We start from the raw sequence: 21175 nt of genomic DNA, 5'->3' as shown, positions 1-21175 counted from the left end.
TGGAAGGTTAAGATAGTCCTTAATTATTACCCCGTCATTGTAACATTACAACTGTTAGGTTTACGTAACTGGGTGGTGTGGGAAGGTTAAGATAGTCCTTAATTATTAGCCCGTCATTATAACATTACAACTGTTAGGATCACGTAACTGGGTAGTATGGAAGGTTAAGATAGTCCTTAATTATTAGCCCGTCATTATAACATTGCAACTGTTAGGATCACGTAACTGGGTAGTATGGAAGGTTAAAATAGTCCTTAATTATTTGCCCGTCATTGTAACATTACAACCGTCAGGTTGATGTAACTGGGTAGTATGGAAGGTTAAGATAGTCCTTAATTATTAGCCCGTCATGTAACATTACAACTGTTAGGTTCACGTAACTGGGTAGTATGGAAGGTTAAGATAGTCCTTAATTATTAGCCCGTCAATGTAACATTACAATTGTTAAGATCACGTAACTGGGTAGTATGGAAGGTTAAGATAGTCCTTAATTATTAGCCCGTCATGTAACATTACAACTGTTAGGTTCACGTAACTGGGTAGTATGGAAGGTTAAGATAGTCCTTAATTATTAGCCCGTCAATGTAACATTACAATTGTTAAGATCACGTAACTGGGTGGTGTGGAAGGTTAAGATAGTCCTTAATTACTAGCCCGTCATTGTAACATTACAACTGTTAGGTTTATGTAACTGGGTGGTGTGGAAGGTTAAGATAGTCCTTAATTATTAGCCCGTCATTATATCATCACAACTGTCAGGTTGATGTAACTGGGTAGTATGGAAGGTTAAGATAGTCCTTAATTATTAGCCCGTCAATGTAACATTACAACTGTTAGGTTCACGTAACTGGGTAGTATGGAAGGTTAAGATAGTCCTTAATTATTAGCCCGTCAATGTAACATTACAACTGTTAGGTTCACGTAACTGGGTAGTATGGAAGGTTAAGATAGTCCTTAATTATTAGCCCGTCATTATAACATTACAACTGTTAGGATCACGTAACTGGGTAGTATGGAAGGTTAAGATAGTCCTTAATTATTAGCCCGTCATTATAACATTGCAACTGTTAGGATCACGTAACTGGGTAGTATGGAAGGTTAAGATAGTCCTTAATTATTAGCCCGTCATTATAACATTACAACTGTTAGGATCACGTAACTGGGTAGTATGGAAGGTTAAGATAGTCCTTAATTATTAGCCCGTCATTATAACATTGCAACTGTTAGGATCACGTAACTGGGTAGTATGGAAGGTTAAGATAGTCCTTAATTATTAGCCCGTCATTATAACATTGCAACTTTTAGGTTTACGTAACTGGGTAGTATGGATGGTTAAAATAGTCCTTAATTATTAGCCCGCCATTGTAACATTTCAACTGTCAAGTTGATGTAACTGGGTGGTTTGGGAGTCTAAACGAGTTTTTTAAGCTGAAAATCGAGTTTTGATACCTTCGACGTGTAGGCCACAGATAATGTCCATTTTTTAGCGTCATTAACCGCAATAAGAAAAAAAAAAAAAAAAGAGAAAGAATTGTAAAGCAGCGACATCTCGTGGTAGAATTAAAAGGCATAGCTGCATAAATAAAAAACCTTGTACGATAGAAAAAAAAAGGTTTATGAACTGTTTTTTCTTGGCACATTTATAATTCAATTTTGATCTTTATGTACGACTCATCACAGTTTAATCAGCTAAAGTAACAGATGATCAGAGAACGTCGACATAATAGTGGTGTTTAAAGTAAGTCAACTTAGTTTTGACTCGTTGTTGCTGTTTGTAGTAATACAGTGTTATTTCTCTTCTGTATTTTCAGGTGCCTTGGGATTAATGCTCATATTGGCAGTTGCCGTACTTGCCTGGCATTGCTGTTGTCAAAAGACAGTGGACGAGAAGGAATACAGTAATACATCTACTATAGTATCTAACTGCCTTGGATAATAATAAGTCTGTGATCTTGTATCAGAATAAACTGTGACAAAAGAAAAAAAGAAAAGATAAAATAATTCTTTAAATGAAAGTTACAAGACGTTAAACACGTATATAAATTTTGTCAGTGGTGCCATCTCTTAGTAATATTTTGTATAAATGGACAAAATATATTAGTAATATATCTTGTTTTGTTAAAAAGTGACTGTTATAACGAGGAAGACAAAAGCAAGAATTTTGCTTATAAACTTTAACATGTACAACTCTTTACGGGGTAACTTTACTGCTCGTTTCTAATTTTAGGTTGCAAAGACCAATTGGAAGATGGCAAAATTGTTAAACAAACGGGATCTGGAATTATTCAGAGGCAAGTTGTAAATTGTATTTTTCTCACAGATTTAAACTCATTGCATGAAAATTAATTGTTTTTGGTTACACATTCATTGTAATAGCTACCTGGCAGTTACAATAAATAAAGTCAGTGCAGTCATTGGTTGAAAGTTGATATAAATCAGTTTCTTTGTAGTATATATATATATATATCTATGTATGTGCTATTATTAAACTTCGCAGCATTAGAAGATCTCCAGCTTAGTAAGTACAATTGTATCACGTGTCATTATTTCAAATATCATTGTTAAAGAATCCACTGTCTATTCAAATATCATTGTTAAAGAATCCACTGTCTATTTCAAATATCATTGTTAAAGAATCCACTGTCTATTTAAATATCATTGTTAAAGAATCCACTGTCTATTTAAATATCATATGGTAAATGATAAGATTTGATATGGGAAAAGATGGCATTCAGGCCCGGCCTGGCTAAGCGTGCGACTCGTAATCTGAGGGTCGCGGGTTCGTATGCCCGTCCTTTCAGCCGTGGGGGCGTTATAATGTGACGGTCAATCTCACTATTCGTTGGTAAAAAGAGTAGCCCAAGAGTTGGCAGTGGGTGGTGATGACTAGCTGCCTTCTCTCTAGTCTTACATTACTAAATTAGGGACGGCTAACACATGTAGCCCTGGAGTAGCTTTGTGCGAAATTCAAAAACAAACAAGCAAATGACATTGGAGTATTATGAAAGAAATTAAATGTTTGAGACCATCGTTTGTAGCTTTTCTATCGTTAAAAACCTTAAAACTGAATTATATTTGCACTGCAAGCAAGATATGTAAAAATAACCAGATGAAGGGAGGTTAAGTTTCATTATTTTCTGATTTAGTGAGTCCATGGTGTTTGTCGGAGTAAAGAAAGAAGTTGATAATAACAACAGGCCTCTTCCACATTCTCAACTGGTGTCTGTTGAAGATGATAAGAGGGTGAGTTGTACCACTTTTGTTTTGTTTTTACTTTCTTGCAAACTCCAAAACAGCTGTGAAATAGTCTCACCCAACTTTGACATGAGGTTTTGTTAACTTAGGTGTTGGTACAGAACGTAAACTGCCCACTAAGTGTTGAGAATTTATATAAAGTCATGCTTTAAACTAAGAATAAAATTTAAATTAATACTTTCAGGATGTAATACGTTTTGCAGTTATTAAAAGAAAGCCAAATTTTTGAAGGGCTCCATCATGTATCACAAATTTATGTGGTAATGAAAGAATGTTAAAGTCTACAGTAACACACTTTGGAATTTTCAGGTTAAACAAACACACAATAATGCTAGTATGAAACCCAGACCGTTGAGTCAACCAGTCCGTCTTTCTCACGATGCTTTACTAGACTCTCAAGTCAGAGGCTGTGATCCCTCAGAATCAGCTCTTCCAGATGTGGGTGTTGATATTAGTCAGGTGATCCTGTCCAGTATTCCCGAGAATACTGTTCGAAATTATTACTGCCTAAAAGACATGCCTCCACTAAGTGAATGCTCATCTTACGATGGTAAGTAACATTACAACTCCTGGTTGACATGCCTCCACTAAGTGAATGCTCATCTTACGATGGTAAGTAACATTACAACTCCTGGTTGACATGCCTCCACTAAGTGAATGCTCATCTTACGATGGTAAGTAACATTACAACTCCTGGTTGACATGCCTCCACTAAGTGAATGCTCATCTTACGATGGTAAGTAACATTAAAACTCCTGGTTGACATGCCTCCACTAAGTGAATGCTCATCTTACGATGGTAAGTAACATTAAAACTCCTGGTTGACATGCCTCCACTAAGTGAATGCTCATCTTACGATGGTAAGTAACATTACAACTCCTGGTTGACATGCCTCCACTAAGTGAATGCTCATCTTACGATGGTAAGTAACATTACAACTCCTGGTTGACATGCCTCCACTAAGTGAATGCTCATCTTACGATGGTAAGTAACATTAAAACTGCTGGTTGACATGCCTCCACTAAGTGAATGCTCATCTTACGATGGTAAGTAACATTACAACTCCTGGTTGACATGCCTCCACTAAGTGAATGCTCATCTTACGATGGTAAGTAACATTAAAACTCCTGGTTGACATGCCTCCACTAAGTGAATGCTCATCTTACGATGGTAAGTAACATTAAAACTCCTGGTTGACATGCCTCCACTAAGTGAATGCTCATCTTACGATGGTAAGTAACATTACAACTCCTGGTTGACATGCCTCCACTAAGTGAATGCTCATCTTACGATGGTAAGTAACATTACAACTCCTGGTTGACATGCCTCCACTAAGTGAATGCTCATCTTACGATGGTAAGTAACATTACAACTCCTGGTTGACATGCCTCCACTAAGTGAATGCTCATCTTACGATGGTAAGTAAAATTAAAACTCCTGGTTGGGATGTAAACATGCACCTTTTTATTTGTTTATATGTTTATGTTTCCTTAAAGGTTGATAAATGTTTAACAATATATTGTTTACTGCTAGATGAAGGTAATGTAATTTGTGAAAATATAGTACTTTCACTAAAGATATTAACTATGTCAGTGCCACGTTTATAGGTAATCAACATAATGGGATCTATTGGTTCACCTTGGCTGTTTCATCCTATAAACTGAGTTTAAAAAATTCTTAAAGCCAGCCCTTATCATCCACATCAAGCTTTTTATTAAATTTACTGCTTCTACAACATCTTAAAGCAACCCATTCTAAAGCCAACCACCCTGTTAGAAAATGAAATTGTCTCAGCCAACAACAACCAAGATCTTAATGTCATCAGAATATTTAAGTAGCTTATTGACAATTTCTTCATCTGTGTCATTGATGTCAATAAAAATGACCAAAAGTTCTAAGACTGAACTGTGAGGTATCCCACTGATGACATGAATCCAGTTTGACTGAACTCTATTTGTAACAACCCTCTGCTGTCTTCCATCCAGCCACTCTTCTATTGCTAACTTATCGTGCATACCAATAGAGATAATTATTTTACAAGCTTTTTATGTGGAACCTTTTCAAATGCTTTCTGAAAATCTAAATACAACAAATCTACATCCTTGTTCTCATCTACTTAAACAGTAACCTTTTTAAAGAACATCAAAAGATTTGTAAGGCAAGAGTTTCCCTCAGTGAACAAATAACATTCTAAACTTTGTTAACTAACTTTCCAAAACTTTTCCCACAACTATGTAAGTTGAAGGGGTCTATAATTATTGGGACAATTTTTATCACTTCCCTCGAAAACAGGAGTGACATAAGCTAACTTCCAGTCCTCTGATACCTGACCACTATACAAGGACTGACCAAACAAGTATTAGCAAGTGACTCACATATCCAATCCTTAACCTCCTTCCAAACCTTTGGGAAAATGTCATCTGGCTGAAGATCCTTATTGTTTTTATTATTAACCAGCTTAGAATTAATACAGTCATTTTGTTTGATCTTGTTTCCATTTATAAACTGTTCAAGATATGGAATATTGCTTAAATCTTTGTTAGTAAACACTGAAGAAAAAGGAAAATTGAACAACCCAATAATCTTACAACCGTCAGATACTAGTCATCCTTACCATCAGATACTAGCCATCCTTTACCATTCCTCAAAAGTCCTACTCCAATTATAATGATTTGTTTACTCTTAATGTACTCAGAAAAATTCATAATAATCTGATTAGTGTCTCAAAATAACTCAGCTGCCCAATTCACAATATATAATTCTTGTTGGATCTCTTCAAAATGTGTTTTTGTTTAAACTTGTAAACAAAATATTATTCCTTATCTCCATATGTAGCAAAACAATGAACCTACTACAACAATAATCACTTGCATCCAGATGTTTTTCACTTCTACCCTTTTCGATCATTCTTATATTTAAAATGAACAATAAATCTAAAACATTATTTCCAGTAGGTTCCTTGACTGATTCATGAAGAAACCCATCTTGAACAGTTTCCAAAAACCTTTCTCATTCATGATTTGTCTTTAACATTTCCCAACAAATGTGTCCAGAATTAAAATCACCCATAATTATGACTTCATTAACAGTTGAAATCTTAATGTTATTGTAAAGTTTCCCACGAATTCCATCAATATCATTTGGTGATCTGAAACAAATTACCACTAAAAGCCTTTATATCCACTAATAGAAACCTAAACATAAACCATCATACTTTGTCCTTATTAAATAACCTGTAACCCTGTACTTTATATCCACTAATAGAAACCTAAACCATCATACTTTGTCCTTATTAAATAACCTGTAACCCTGTACTTTGTCATTAAAATCATCTATATTTGACTATATTTCAGTTATTCCTGTTACATCAGAATCTTTCATTCATACCAGTGTTTAAAAGTCATCTGTTTCATTTCTTATATTTCTGACATTACAACGGTAACAACTAGTCCTGTCCTTGTAACTGCTACTTTACAACGGTAACAACTAGTCCTGTCCTTGTAACTGCTACTTTACAACGGTAACAACTAGTCCTGTCCTTGTAACTGCTACTTTACAACGGTAACAACTAGTCCTGTCCTTGTAACTGCTACTTCACAACGGTAACAACTAGTCCTGTCCTTGTAACTGCTACTTCACAATGGTAACAACTAGTCCTGTCCTTGTAACTGCTACTTCACAACGGTAACAACTAGTCCTGTCCTTGTAACTGCTACTTCACAACGGTAACAACTAGTCCTGTCCTTGTAACTGCTACTTCACAATGGTAACAACTAGTCCTGTCCTTGTAACTGCTACTTCACAACGGTAACAACTAGTCCTGTCCTTGTAACTGCTACTTCACAACGGTAACAACTAGTCCTGTCCTTGTAACTGCTACTTCACAACGGTAACAACTAGTCCTGTCCTTGTAACTGCTACTTCACAACGGTAACAACTAGTCCTGTCCTTGTAACTGCTACTTCACAACGGTAACAACTAGTCTTGTCCTTGTAACTACTACTTTACTTATTTCTTATGTTAGACTTTTCTCTGCATCCTTTTTACATTTAGTTTTCTTGGTCCTCCCCACTGTCTAGTCCTAGTTTAAAACTTCCTATACAGCTGAGTTAATAACCCTTAGAAACAAGCAAACTCCTACCATATTTAAATGTAAACCATCCATTCCAAGAGGAAAAATATAACATGTATTTCATAAATGTATTCACTGTTTTTACATACATAGCTACATTTCTTTAAGCGGTGCTACCTAACTTTAAAACCTCCAGTGGAGTCTTTGCAACTGTCCTGAGTTTTTGGTTCAGAAATAAATTCTCAATAAAACTTAATCTCCTTAGAGAATAAGGCAGAATATAATTTCCATTAACTTATCAGTTTGTTTACGTAAAACAAAAACTAAATATACCATGTACAGAAAAAGTTTTGCAATGAACTTTTACAGGATTAGATGAACTAAATGGATTAACTCACCAGTTCATAATGACCCCTGACACTATAATGAAAACTAGAAGCCTTCCAGCATGGGGACATTCTCGTCTTCGGCCACTTTCAACTGAAGATGACCTTAATGAGTTGTATGCCAAAGTAAGTTACCACTTTACTATAGTAAATGTTTATTTACAAAAGATGATTCTTAACTAGAATAATTTCAGAATAGACCATTTTACAGGGACAGCATATTTTATTTACTGACAGGCCTGAAACCCAAAACAGTAGATTATTGTAAAGTATGTTTCAACGATACAATTTAAACATTACATGCACACACACACTGATGTTACTTCATAAAGTATACCAACAACAAAGGACAGAAGTAACTAGGTCAGCTTATTGAATGAGCTGTTTTAACTCCAGGTCAACACTAAGTTACGGGATTCACAGTTCTAAAATCCAAGGTTTGATTCCCCAGTGGTGGACCGAGTACAGATAGCCAAAAAACAAACAGACTTCGACTCCACTATCCAGCACGTTATGTATGTCATAAATCAACATTTGTAAAAATATGTGTTGGTGAATTTCTAGAGCCAACGACCGATGTTTTAGATGGAAAAAATTTATAGATAGTAACAGATGAAACGTATTTAAAGAGACAAATTTCTTGACAGTATTTTTTTGTTTGATACAGACAACTTGTTTGGAATGTTTACCGATCTTTTTATATCTAATTCTTATACACGTGTCAAATTCTCTGAAATTTTCTGCGAGGAAAACAAAACAAATAATTCTTTGGTTTCAGGTAAATTTCAGCAAGAAAAGGAAAAACCGCATGAGAAACGACAGTGCAGCAGCCATAGCAGTGACCAAGAGTCAGAACTCCTTTCTCATCTTACCTTTCATTCACAAAGACACCGACTCGCTGGTGGATAATGAGGCAATTGTTGTTTATGATGAAAGAACTGCACTTTAAACCAATGGGTTTTACATTTTCACGTGTTTATGGCTTAGCTTAAATATTGTTTTATTCAATATACAAGTCAAACAAGTAACTTTTTTTTTAAAAAGTTGTGACCATTGTGATATATTCTACCAATATATCTCTGCATAATCTCACCTCTTAACATGACTTAACTGTGAAAATTTAACAACAAAATCAGTTTTAGATTATGTGTTTACACAGTTATTCTCTATAAACGTTTTTATTTTTGTCACATCCCTTCATCAAACGTGTTTCTCTTTCTCTTTTGTGGGATTATTTTTACAATTTACACATGTCTATATTTTGTCACTGAATAAATTACCCCTAAAATCAATCATCATGCTACGATTACAGTAAGACTAGACAAAATATCAAATACTTCAGAAGTGATGGGATGCATGTGAGTTTATTAAATCCTTTAGTGACAGATTGCTTGTAGTCTAGTTTGAAAAATAAAATTATTGTTTAAGATTCTTTAACAGTTTTGTATAATTATAGAAGGAATAACACGACCCAAGGTTATTCTTCAAAATAGTGAATGCAAGAAATTGTAGGTAAATATCCTACTTAGAGCAAGTGTCTTGTAGGTTTGTGACTTCTTTCTGGGTTGATGACCATTACAAAAACAGTTAACAGAAAATGGTAAAGTCATTCATAAGGAGTCTTAAGTTGTCTAATTCTGTAGGCTGACACCTGTGGCTTTAAGTGTAAGTTTTGTTTCTTACTTTTATACTCTAGATGGTAAAATGTATGGAAGTGCACAACTGTTTTTTGTAATTGTATCCATTTAAGTAGAAATATTAGTGCTATGTTTTTTAGTGCAATGGGCTGTTTGCACTTTTTCTGTGTGGGGATTCAAACCCTGGATATTAACTGACCATCCAAAGACCTAGAGTTAAAAAAAAAAAAAGAAGAGGCATTTCACATTAGGGGTTGGAGACAAACATTGTGTTGTCAGAATTGAGGAAAATAAGTGGCAGAGGAACCCAAATAAAAGGTTTGTCAAAAGTGAAGGTAAATATATTCCTTCATCTGAACACTTCCAACTGTGAAAAACAAACATGTTAATCGGTATTTAACTGAAACTGCCAAACAATTGTTTTGACATGTGTCACAATATCTTGACATTGTCTCTGATGGATCCTACAAGATATGTCAATATTCCCGATTGACTTTTCCTCATATGTAATTATCATGTTATTTTGAGTATGATATCAAATATTTTGGTTACAAACTCAACAATCGTATTATTATCTTGTAATATATCTGTACTCAATGTGTTGTCCAGAATCGAGCTTTCTGTTTTCACACACTATCCAACTGTTCTTATAAGTTTGTATGGTTTAAATCTCTGTAATTACGGTTATCTGATGTTGTTTTCACACACTATCCAACTGTTCTTATAAGTTTGTATGGTTTAAATCTCTGTAATTACGGTTATCTGATGTTGTTTTCACACACTATCCAACTGTTCTTATAAGTTTGTATGATTTAAATCTCTGTAATTACTGTTATGTGCTGTTGTTTTCACACACTATCCAACTGTTCTTATAAGTTTGTATGATTTAAATCTCTGTAATTACTGTTATGTGCTGTTGTTTTCACACACTATCCAACTGTTCTTATAAGTTTGTATGGTTTAAATCTCTGTAATTACGGTTATCTGATGTTGTTTTCACACACTATCCAACTGTTCTTATAAGTTTGTATGATTTAAATCTCTGTAATTACTGTTATGTGCTGTTGTTTTCACACACTATCCAACTGTTCTTATAAGTTTGTATGATTTAAATCTCTGTAATTACTGTTATGTGCTGTTGTTTTCACACACTATCCAACTGTTCTTATAAGTTTGTATGGTTTAAATCTCTGTAATTACGGTTATCTGATGTTGTTTTCACACACTATCCAACTGTTCTTATAAGTTTGTATGGTTTAAATTTTCACATTATTGAATATCATCATGTCACGTGCACCAACCAAAATATCTGCCAATACTCAATAATTTTCACTCACAGCTGTCGAACAAAAGTAGTCTGTCATATTGTAGGAACAGAGAACTTCTTAGGGGACACACTGACACTAGTGTATGGTTTCAATTTCAAGTACTGTCAGATTTAATGTTCATTGTGCAATGTAGCATCATAAGACAGTAGGTATAATTCCAGTGTACAGTTTTGCTTCCAATAACCAAATCTTAGGATGAGATACTAATATTAAATTGTGAATAAAAGAAGTAACAGCACTCGAACCCTGGACATATATATCAAAGTTGTGCCTGAGTTTGTATATTTATCTTAGAATACAACCCATTAAATGTAGAGATGCCTACAGTGTTATTAACCGTTTGTGGGTTTTCATAAGGAAATTAGACGTACCTTTTTATAAAGCGATTGATCTATCTTACTGAACTAGGAAGCTGTTTCTTAATACAAAATCAACAATGGTGTAAAAGTATGTGTTTGAAAATTTTTCGTGAGATTTTTGGTAAAAAAAAGAAAAAGATAAGAACCTAATCATAGATGTGTTTAATATTAATCAAGGTAAGAGAAAATTCAAGATAAATTATTCAGGTTTTCAGTGAGAAGCAGGTCTCTACAATAACACTAGATATTATTTTTCACTATTATCTGACTTAATGTATTAAATATTTATTCTACAAGCAGTTGTTTTTTTTAAATAAGAATTGGATATAGAGCTACTGTATCAAAATCTACATCACTGATTCCTCATCACAGACCTACAAGGAGATATTTCACAAAATAATTGGAAAACAAAGTTTGTGTTTACAGATATACTTACCTATGTTGTTTTATATTGTAAATTAAAAGTATTTTAAAAATTCAACATTGTAAGAAGCTGTCAGTGAAACGACTGTATAAGAATTGGCTGCTGCTCAGTTGGGAAAGGGTACGAACCACTGACCCAAGCGACAAACAGTCATGTTACCTAGGTGACTATTAGATAAGAGTTACTTCTATTATTAATGAACAAGAGGTCAGGTAACCTAGATTAATAATATGCAAGAGGAAAATTACACTGTCAGTAATTATTTATTGTGAGCAACACTTTAATTCTAACATATCCTTTCTGTAAGATGTAAACATGCTGTGGTATATTGAAGCTACGTTCAAAAGTAATCTCTTATGGTAGTTAGAAGACACGCAGATTGAATAATTCAGAGGAGGAATCTGTGTGATTCTAAACACTTATCACAGCATATTAACACCGTAATTCTACACAATGTGTTATATTCTAATGTCGTATTTTATCCTTTTCTGTGCTTATTTCTTGAAAAGTGAAAATAACAAGTCTGTGAAAGCTCAACAGTAGCTCCATTTCCACTGTAACATCTCCCTTTTCTTATAGGTGCTCAATTTTATACTGTAGCTTTACAAGATGTTGGTGTACTGTACTGCTAGTGAATATAGCATGATGTGATGTAATGTAACCAACATCATAGAACTGTGATGTATCTTAGCTTGGTATTCCCAATAAATAATTTTTTTTTCAACTAAACAACGTATGTTGCTTTATAGCCAATGTGTAAATCTTGTACCATTAAGGCTATTTGCCCCATTGACGTTAAATCACAACCAATACACAAGTGACTAGTAATCCGTAGTACACGAACGATGTGTTAAACATTATAATAAATATTTGTAAATGGCTAATTTTTGTTAATAAGGGTTAGTAGACAATCACATGAGCATTGTTAAATGGGTTTAGGTGGGATAACATCTGTACTCTCAATCTCATGGTGAGAACACAACCAAACAAATTTGATGTCACGTTTTCACTTGGTTTTAGCTCTGACAACACAAGCACTTCCAATATTTTCGGGTAGTTAAGGTACAAGTTCTGTTAATAAGAATAAACACATTTTTCATAATATAAAGAACATATTCGTCCTTTCTTAATAGAGGAAACATTGCTACAAATGAACTTGAGCATTTGTTATAACTACATTGTATATACTGAAGCAATCACAGTACTGCATGTACTTAACCACACCAATGTTTCATAATTATGGCTTCAGATCTTTTGCATGTCAGACCAACCTTGAATCTAACTGTAGTAACTTATAAAATATTCCATTCAATACTACATACTTTAAAGAAAAGAGAATTTACACTAACACTTGAGGGTCAAAAAAGAACGATAAATTATTATATGTGAATAAAACACCTCAATATTCATAAACAGAATGGTTCATTAATTATTTCATCTGAGACTTTTACATTTAAAATAAAATTGATATAAATCAATAACTTTACAAATTCTAACATGTATTTCTGTGTAAACAACATGGGTTTTATAAACCATCTATATATATATGACATTGAATAAACTGAACTACTTAAGTGCACAAATAAAGAAGTTAGAATGATCTACAATAATTAAACATTACTGTTTGATTTTATGTCCCTGTTGTTTCATACACATGAATTGCTGCTGGTTTTCTAGTTCCACAAGACGGTTTCCAAGTGAAGACAATTGTAAGCCATCAATTCTACTGTTGTTGTGAGGTGTGTGAACAGGTCTCAGAACAAATTCTCCTACAATGAAAGGTACTTTTTATTAGATATGACCAATACGTGACAAACTGTGCAGAAACAGAACTAATATGTTTTGATCACCCTTGATTCCTGGCTAGATGGTATAGTATCCGAACTAACTCTAGGTGATAACTACTTACTAACCAGGGTACGTACATGAAGTGATAACCACTTATTAACCAGGATACATAATGAAGTAATAACTACTTACTGACCAGAACTACTATTACCCAGGACACGTAATAAAGTAATAACTACTTACTGACCAGAACTACTATTACCCAGGACACGTAATAAAGTAATAACCACTCATTGACCAGAACACATAATAAAGTAATAACCACTCATTGACCAAGATACGTAATAAAGTAATAACCACTCATTGACCAGAACACATAATAAAGTAATAACCACTCATTGACCAAGATACATAATAAAGTAATAACCACTCATTGACCAGAATACATAATAAACTAATAACCACTCATTGAACAGAATACATAATAAAGGAATAAATACTTACTGACCAGAACTACTATTGCCCAGGCCACATAATAAAGTAATAAACACTCATTGACCAGGATACATAATAAAGTAATAAACACTCATTGACCAGAACACATAATGAAGGAATAACTACTTACTGACCAGGATACATAATAAAGGAATAACTACTTACTGACCAGGATACATAATAAAGGAATAACTACTTACTGACCAGGATACAAAATGAAGTAATAACTACTTATTGACCAGGACACATAATAAAGGAATAACTACTTATTGACCAGGACACATAATAAAGGAATAACCACTCATTGACCAGGACACGTAATAAAGGAATAAATACTTACTGACCAGAACTACTATTGCCCAGAACACGTAATAAAGTAATAACTACTTACTGTCCAGGGTACACAATGAAGTAATAACTACTTACTGTCCAGGGTACACAATGAAGTAATAACTACTTACTGTCCAGGGTACACAATGAAGTAATAACTACTTACTGTCCAGGGTACACAATGAAGTAATAACTACTTACTGACCAGGACACATAATAAAAGAATAAATACTTAATGACCAGGACACATAATAAAAGAATAAATACTTAATGACCAGAACTACTATTGCCCAGGACACGTAATAAAAGAATAAATACTTAATGACCAGAACTACTATTGCTCAGGACACGTAATAAAGTAATAACTACTTACTGACCAGAACTACTATTGCCCAGGACACGTAATAAAGTAATAACTACTTACTGACCAGAACTACTATTGCCCAGGACACGTAATAAAGTAATAACTACTTATTGACCAGGACACAATAAAGTAATAACTACTTACTGACCAGAACTACTATTGCCCAGGACACGTAATAAAGTAATAACTACTTATTGACCAGGACACATAATAAAGTAATAAACACACATGGACCAGGACACTTAATGAAGGAATAACCACTCATTGACCAGGACACTTAATGAAGGAATAACCACTCATTGACCAGGACACTTAATGAAGGAATAACCACTCATTGACCAGGACACTTAATGAAGGAATAACCACTCATTGACCAGGACACTTAATGAAGGAATAACCACTTACTGACCAGAACTACTATTGCCCAGGACATGTAACAAAGTAATAACTACTTACTGACCAGAACTACTATTGCCCAGGACATGTAACAAAGTAATAACTACTTACTGACCAGAACTACTATTGCCCAGGACATGTAACAAAGTAATAACTACTTACTGACCAGAACACATAATAAAGTAATAACCACTCATTGACCAGGACACTTAATGAAGGAATAACCACTCATTGACCAGGACACTTAATGAAGGAATAACCACTCATTGGCCAGGACACTTAATGAAGGAATAAACACTCATTGGCCAGGACACTTAATGAAGGAATAAACACTCATTGGCCAGGACACTTAATGAAGGAATAAACACTCATTGGCCAGGACACTTAATGAAGGAATAAACACTCATTGGCCAGGACACTTAATGAAGGAATAAACACTCATTGGCCAGGACACTTAATGAAGGAATAAACACTCATTGGCCAGGACACTTAATGAAGGAATAAACACTCATTGGCCAGGACACTTAATGAAGAAATAACCACTCATTGACCAGGACACTTAATGAAGGAATAACTATTTACTGTCCAGGGCACACAATGAAGTAATAACTATTTACTGTCCAGGGCACACAATGAAGTAATAACTATTTACTGTCCAGGGCACACAATGAAGTAATAACTATTTACTGTCCAGGGCACACAATGAAGTAATAACTATTTACTGTCCAGGGCACACAATGAAGTAATAACTATTTACTGTCCAGGGCACACAATGAAGTAATAACTATTTACTGTCCAGGGCACACAATGAAGTAATAACTATTTACTGTCCAGGGCACACAATGAAGTAATAACTATTTACTGTCCAGGGTACACAATGAAGTAATAACTATTTACTGTCCAGGGTACACAATGAAGTAATAACTATTTACTGTCCAGGGTACACAATGAAGTAATAACTACTTACTGTCCAGGGTACACAATGAAGTAATAACTATTTACTGTATTGGGTACACAATGAAGTAATAACTATTTACTGTCCATGGTACACAATGAAGTAATAACTATTTACTGTCCAGGGTACACAATGAAGTAATAACTACTTACTGTCCAGGGTACACAATGAAGTAATAACTATTTACTGTATTGGGTACACAATGAAGTAATAACTATTTACTGTCCAGGGTACACAATGAAGTAATAACTATTTACTGTCCAGGGTACACAATGAAGTAATAACTATTTACTGTCCAGGGTACATAAACTAATTATCTAAACTTCCCACTCTTCAATACCGTTACCACCTGTTATGTGTACATATATTACAGAATGTTTCTTTATTCAGTAGTAATATAACGAGTGTACCGTTACCACCTGTTATGTGTACATATATTACAGAATGTTTCTTTATTCAGTAGTAATATAACGAGTGTACCGTTACCACCTGTTATGTGTACATATATTACAGAATGTTTCTTTATTCAGTAGTAATATAACGAGTGTACCGTTACCACCTGTTATGTGTACATATATTACAGAATGTTTCTGTATTCAGTAGTAATATAACGAGTGTGCCGTTATCACCTGTTATGTGTACATATATTACAGAATGTTTCTGTATTCAGTAGTAATATAACGAGTGTGCCGTTATCACCTGTTATGTGTACATATATTACAGAATGTTTCTTTATTCAGTAGTAATATAACGAGTGTGCCGTTATCACCTGTTATGTGTACATATATTACAGAATGTTTCTGTATTCAGTGGTAATATAACGAGTGTGCCGTTACCACCTGTTATGTGTACATATATTACAGAATGTTTCTTTATTCAGTAGTAATATAACGAGTGTGCCGTTACCACCTGTTATAACGAGTGTGACATGTTTCTTATTTTTATCACGTGTTTCACAGATTCTGACAAAAATGATGAAACATCAACAAAATTGTTCAGGTGGCAACCCTAATTACAAGTGTTCAGTGGTATAACCTCATATAACCAAAGCACTTCTGAAAGATGGATCTTTCTTTCCTCTCAGCTGGTCTCTGACAGGGAAAGGATAAACTGATAGGGTTATAGAATAATGAAGTGTTCTTTGAATCAACACTTATATTACCCGTCTTCTTTATGTCAGATACATTATTTCTTTTTAATTTGCAACTGCTTTGAAACATTGGTAAGCATGCACAAAAAATAAAATATTACATATCTATCTGATAGCTCAGATTACTTGAGACTTCGAAAAATAGGATGAGTTGATAACAACGAAAGTGAGTTCCTGTAATTTGTTAGTTACATACTTTCTGCCTGCTGTACACAGTTATTTCTGTTGTAGTCACCCATCCAGTTCCCTTGTGGTCGTAAGATATCTGTAAAAGTTATAAAAAACACTGCATCAACATTCGTCAAGCAAAAGGTTTTCTTTTTAGTTCTGCTGTAAATTTTCAAGTATTACTCTTATTGGTTTTAGGTGTTCTTTTAAAGAATGAATTCAACCAATTACATTGGAGACAAAAATATTAGCCTGTGTAATTCAATAGCTTCTCTCTAAACATTCAATTATTCATAATTATCTCTTCTGATAATTATGCACAGTGCAAACACTGTGTAATGATCGATTTTGTTTTGTGCATTAAAAACATAAAAATTAGAATGTAATCAATAAGATACTAATCGTCTTATAACAGTTCTAATTTTATAAACCTTCACTACTGTTGAAACATGTGGATTCTAAGCTGTGTTTCAGGTATTCACACAGAACTACGTAATGACTACTTGTACCAGCTGCTTATAACTAATAAACCAGTGGGAATAAAGAGTTAAAACCACTAGGTAATCCTTTTTAAAACTCCAAATGACCACAGAGTAAGTTTAACTTGTGGGCTACTCTTGTCTCAGTGAATAGTTATAATCCAAATGACCACAGAGTAAGTTTAACTTGTGGGCTACTCTTGTCTCAGTGAATAGTTATAATCCAAATAATCACAGAGTAAGTTTAACTTGTGGGTTACTCTTGTCTCAGTGAATAGTTATAAACCAAATGACCACAGAGTAAGTTTAACTTGTGGGCTACTCTTGTCTCAGTGAATAGTTATAATCCAAATGACCACAGAGTAAGTTTAACTTGTGGGCTACTCTTGTCTCAGTGAATAGTTATAATCCAAATGATCACAGAGTAAGTTTAACTTGTGGGCTACTCTTGTCTCAGTGAATAGTTATAATCCAAATGACCACAGAGTAAGTTTAACTTGTGGGCTACTCTTGTCTCAGTGAATAGTTATAATCCAAATGACCACAGAGTAAGTTTAACTTGTGGGCTACTCTTGTCTCAGTGAATAGTTATAATCCAAATGACCACAGAGTAAGTTTAACTTGTGGGCTACTCTTGTCTCAGTGAATAGTTATAAACCAAATGATCACAGAGTAAGTTTAACTTCTGGGCTACTCTTGTCTCAGTGAATAGTTATAAACCACCAACAATCTCAAAGTGTAGAGTGTAATTATTGTGTAGTAGGATTCAAATCATGGACCTACAGACCAACAGTTAGACCATGTTTGACGGTGAAACATAAGTTGTGCCATGAATCATGATATAAAGAAAATTGTGTCACTCAAAATTTTGATTTTCTTAGCTTAGCATCAATTCTGAGAGGTATTACATAATGCCTAGTGACTGCTCTACCATCCATAGTTAAAAATTAGCCCTCTAATGTTTGTGATTAAGACCATTTTTAAAAATTCAAATAACCATAGAGTATGCTTAACCAGATACAATTTTGATTACATTAAAATGTCAGAGTGGTTATTTTTAACTGATTAGCAGATATATTAACACTTACCATTTGCAGTACACATTCCAAACGAAACATCACCTTTATGTGCAGTGGAACATTTGTGATAGATAGCTGGAGATATGGCTTTCCTTCTCATGGTTTCGTACATCGACTGTAGTTTCTGATACTGTCGCCTCTGTTCCATCAACCTTTCCGATAGCTCCGCAATTCTTTGCCTTTCAGTTTCTAATTCTTTGTTTTTTGCTATAATATGAATTTATTATATCATATGCTAACTGTTAAAAGTCACTGGTAACTCACGGTTATCTTGACTATTTTTTCTTGCTATGCCTGGATTAAATGTTTTTCTACAGATTTCTTGCTAAAGTAATTCACGTTGAGAAACGTATAATTTAAATGAAGAGTTAAAACTATACCACGATGAACTCAAACATTATGCTGAGTAATAATAAACTATTGTTACAACAAGAATCTAGTTTTTAAATGAGATTCTTTTGTTTACTACAGAATTAACAGAAAACGTTAAATATTTTATTTCTAAAAATTACGTATTATTTACAGATTTGTTTTATCCAAATACTCTGTGAAATGTACTTATGAAAAAATATTAATTGTGGTACCTTTTTCTGCATTGACTTTCCTAATAATTTTATGTGGCACCACATATATCGTAGTGTAATGATCGAAATAAATTTCAAACAGCTCAAAATCAGCCATGTTTCACATAATATACTTACTCTCAATCTGTTGTTTAGCATCTAAATAGGATACTTATTAAAGAAATGTATTTGAAACATTTTCTGAAAATTATTTGTTTCTGCTAAAACAAACCAGTATAAAAATTTATTTAAGTTTTTTTTTGTTACTTTAATTAAAGCACTTACAGCACATTAACTCATTTTAATTTTACTTCATTTATGGTAGTTCAACGAGAGAGAACCGATTACATGTGATAAACGGTTACAGTCACCTAGAAACATGGAGATAGAACTTAACACAGATTTAAATTTAACAACTGTCAGATTATAAGTACTGAATGTATGAAAGCAGGTCTATAATACTTAATCCCTCTACAGAACTTCAACATTTTAATATACACATAAGATAGTCCCTGGATGGTATGTGTTACTTTTTAACTGCTTATGTTGTAAAAGTACAGAAAATGGCCATTATTCCCTTCAAACTTTGGTTTTGTGACCTGGATAATGAAATTTTCTATTTAAAAATGGGCAAATCTACACAATTTCATTTACATAAGGTCTGAATAAAACAACATATGAATCAAGATTTACATGTATTTATACTAAAGTTACACAAACATGTTTAGAAGTGAGTAGTTTTTTGAGATTTGCGACTGTAATGTAAATCACTTTCACGTATCAGCTCCCAAACATAGTTTCCCATCATGTTTTTGTTATACACTCCCAGGTCACAAAAGCAAAGTTCGAAGAGAAAAATTGGTCTTTTCCATTTACTTTAGGCATAAGCAACTGGGAAATAACACTTTCTGTCCAGGAACAAGAAACAGTAAACATTTTGTTACATAGTGTAAGGATTTTCAAAACTGTGAGTCCTATCATGAAATAACAAAACATTCCTTTCGATCTGTAATAAATACAGGTTTGTGGGAACTGAATAAGGATACACGTTATTTCTGCCTTTGCTTTTTCTAAAACCTGTTCATAATATTGTTCCAATTGAACCAAACGGTCCTTGTTCTTCTTTGCTGTGTACTCCTGGTACATGACTTCTTGATACACCTGAGAAAAAGATTTCTTTAAAAATCCAGAATGAAACGTTTCATGTGACTTAAAAACACCAAACTTCTTTAAAACCTCACCCAATCTACAAAAATAACAGAAACCAATTTATTAGCTTTTGTCAAGGTATCTTCCAAGAGTTCAGATTCCTAAACTTGAATATGTAAATAAAATAAATGTTTCTTCTGAACAAAGGTACAGTAACTCCTCAAATCAACCGTAAATAGATAAAGCTAATTCTATACAACAAACTGTGTAGATCACTGTAGTAAACATGGTCATACATTAATAGTCACACATACATACACAAAAATGTTAAAATCTACAGTGACCTGAATGCACCGAGTACCTTGCTATTAACACAAAATGTAAAAATAACACACTTTAATAATAAAAATGTCACTAGATTTGGATATTACAATATTTGTTATTTACTCATTTCATAATAAATCATTTTTATAACCTTCTCAATCACTTCCTAATTTGAAATTCTGAATTTCTTTTGTTTCTTTTTATATATCCCAGTTCATCATGAAATCTTTCTTTTTACCTTCTTTCTCTTTTCTTAAAGTTTATAATTCAACCTACCATTTTGTATTCTTTTTTCTAACCCTTTCCCAGTTTATAATTCAACCTACCATTTTGTATTCTTTTTTCTAACCCTTTCCTAGTTTATAATTCAACCTACCATTTTGTATTCTTTTTTCTAACCCTTTCCGAGTTTATAATTCAACCTACCATTTTGTATTCTTTTTTCTTACCCTTTCCCAGTTTATAATTCAACCT

The 21175-nt window shown here is 33.6% G+C and overlaps 2 protein-coding genes across 3 annotated transcripts in view; one reads left to right on the top strand and one right to left on the bottom strand.

Annotated features, from left to right (window-relative positions):
- Positions 1-12190, top strand: part of LOC143228734 (uncharacterized) — a 30405-nt gene extending 18215 nt beyond the window's left edge. The window contains exons 3-8 of the mRNA XM_076460027.1: positions 1812-1898; positions 2228-2291; positions 3147-3243; positions 3565-3805; positions 7697-7839; positions 8492-12190. Of these exons, the coding sequence (XP_076316142.1) occupies positions 1812-1898; positions 2228-2291; positions 3147-3243; positions 3565-3805; positions 7697-7839; positions 8492-8662 (803 nt within the window). The 3' untranslated portion in view covers positions 8663-12190. The remainder of the gene's footprint in view (positions 1-1811; positions 1899-2227; positions 2292-3146; positions 3244-3564; positions 3806-7696; positions 7840-8491) is intronic.
- A 676-nt stretch (positions 12191-12866) lies between these two features.
- Positions 12867-20470, bottom strand: LOC143228735 (E3 ubiquitin-protein ligase CCNB1IP1-like). Of its 2 annotated transcripts, none has more exons than XM_076460028.1 (5): positions 20275-20470; positions 19367-19399; positions 18675-18872; positions 17136-17204; positions 12867-13230 (listed from the first exon to the last, which is right to left on the bottom strand). In XM_076460028.1, the coding sequence occupies exons 1-5, from the start codon at positions 20372-20374 to the stop codon at positions 13079-13081; spliced, it is 552 nt and encodes a 183-aa protein (XP_076316143.1). In that variant the 5' UTR covers positions 20375-20470; the 3' UTR covers positions 12867-13078. The 2 variants fall into 2 exon arrangements, with proteins under 2 accessions (XP_076316143.1, XP_076316144.1); XM_076460029.1 differs by having other exon boundaries at positions 19367-19387; positions 20275-20468.
- Between the last annotated feature and the right edge of the window lie 705 nt (positions 20471-21175).

The sequence above is a fragment of the Tachypleus tridentatus genome, chromosome 10 (assembly GCF_004210375.1).
Source record: "Tachypleus tridentatus isolate NWPU-2018 chromosome 10, ASM421037v1, whole genome shotgun sequence".
Lineage (NCBI taxonomy): Eukaryota > Metazoa > Arthropoda > Merostomata > Xiphosura > Limulidae > Tachypleus > Tachypleus tridentatus.
The sequence above is the reverse complement of the archived record's forward strand: the minus strand, read 5'-3'. Positions and strand labels throughout refer to the sequence as shown.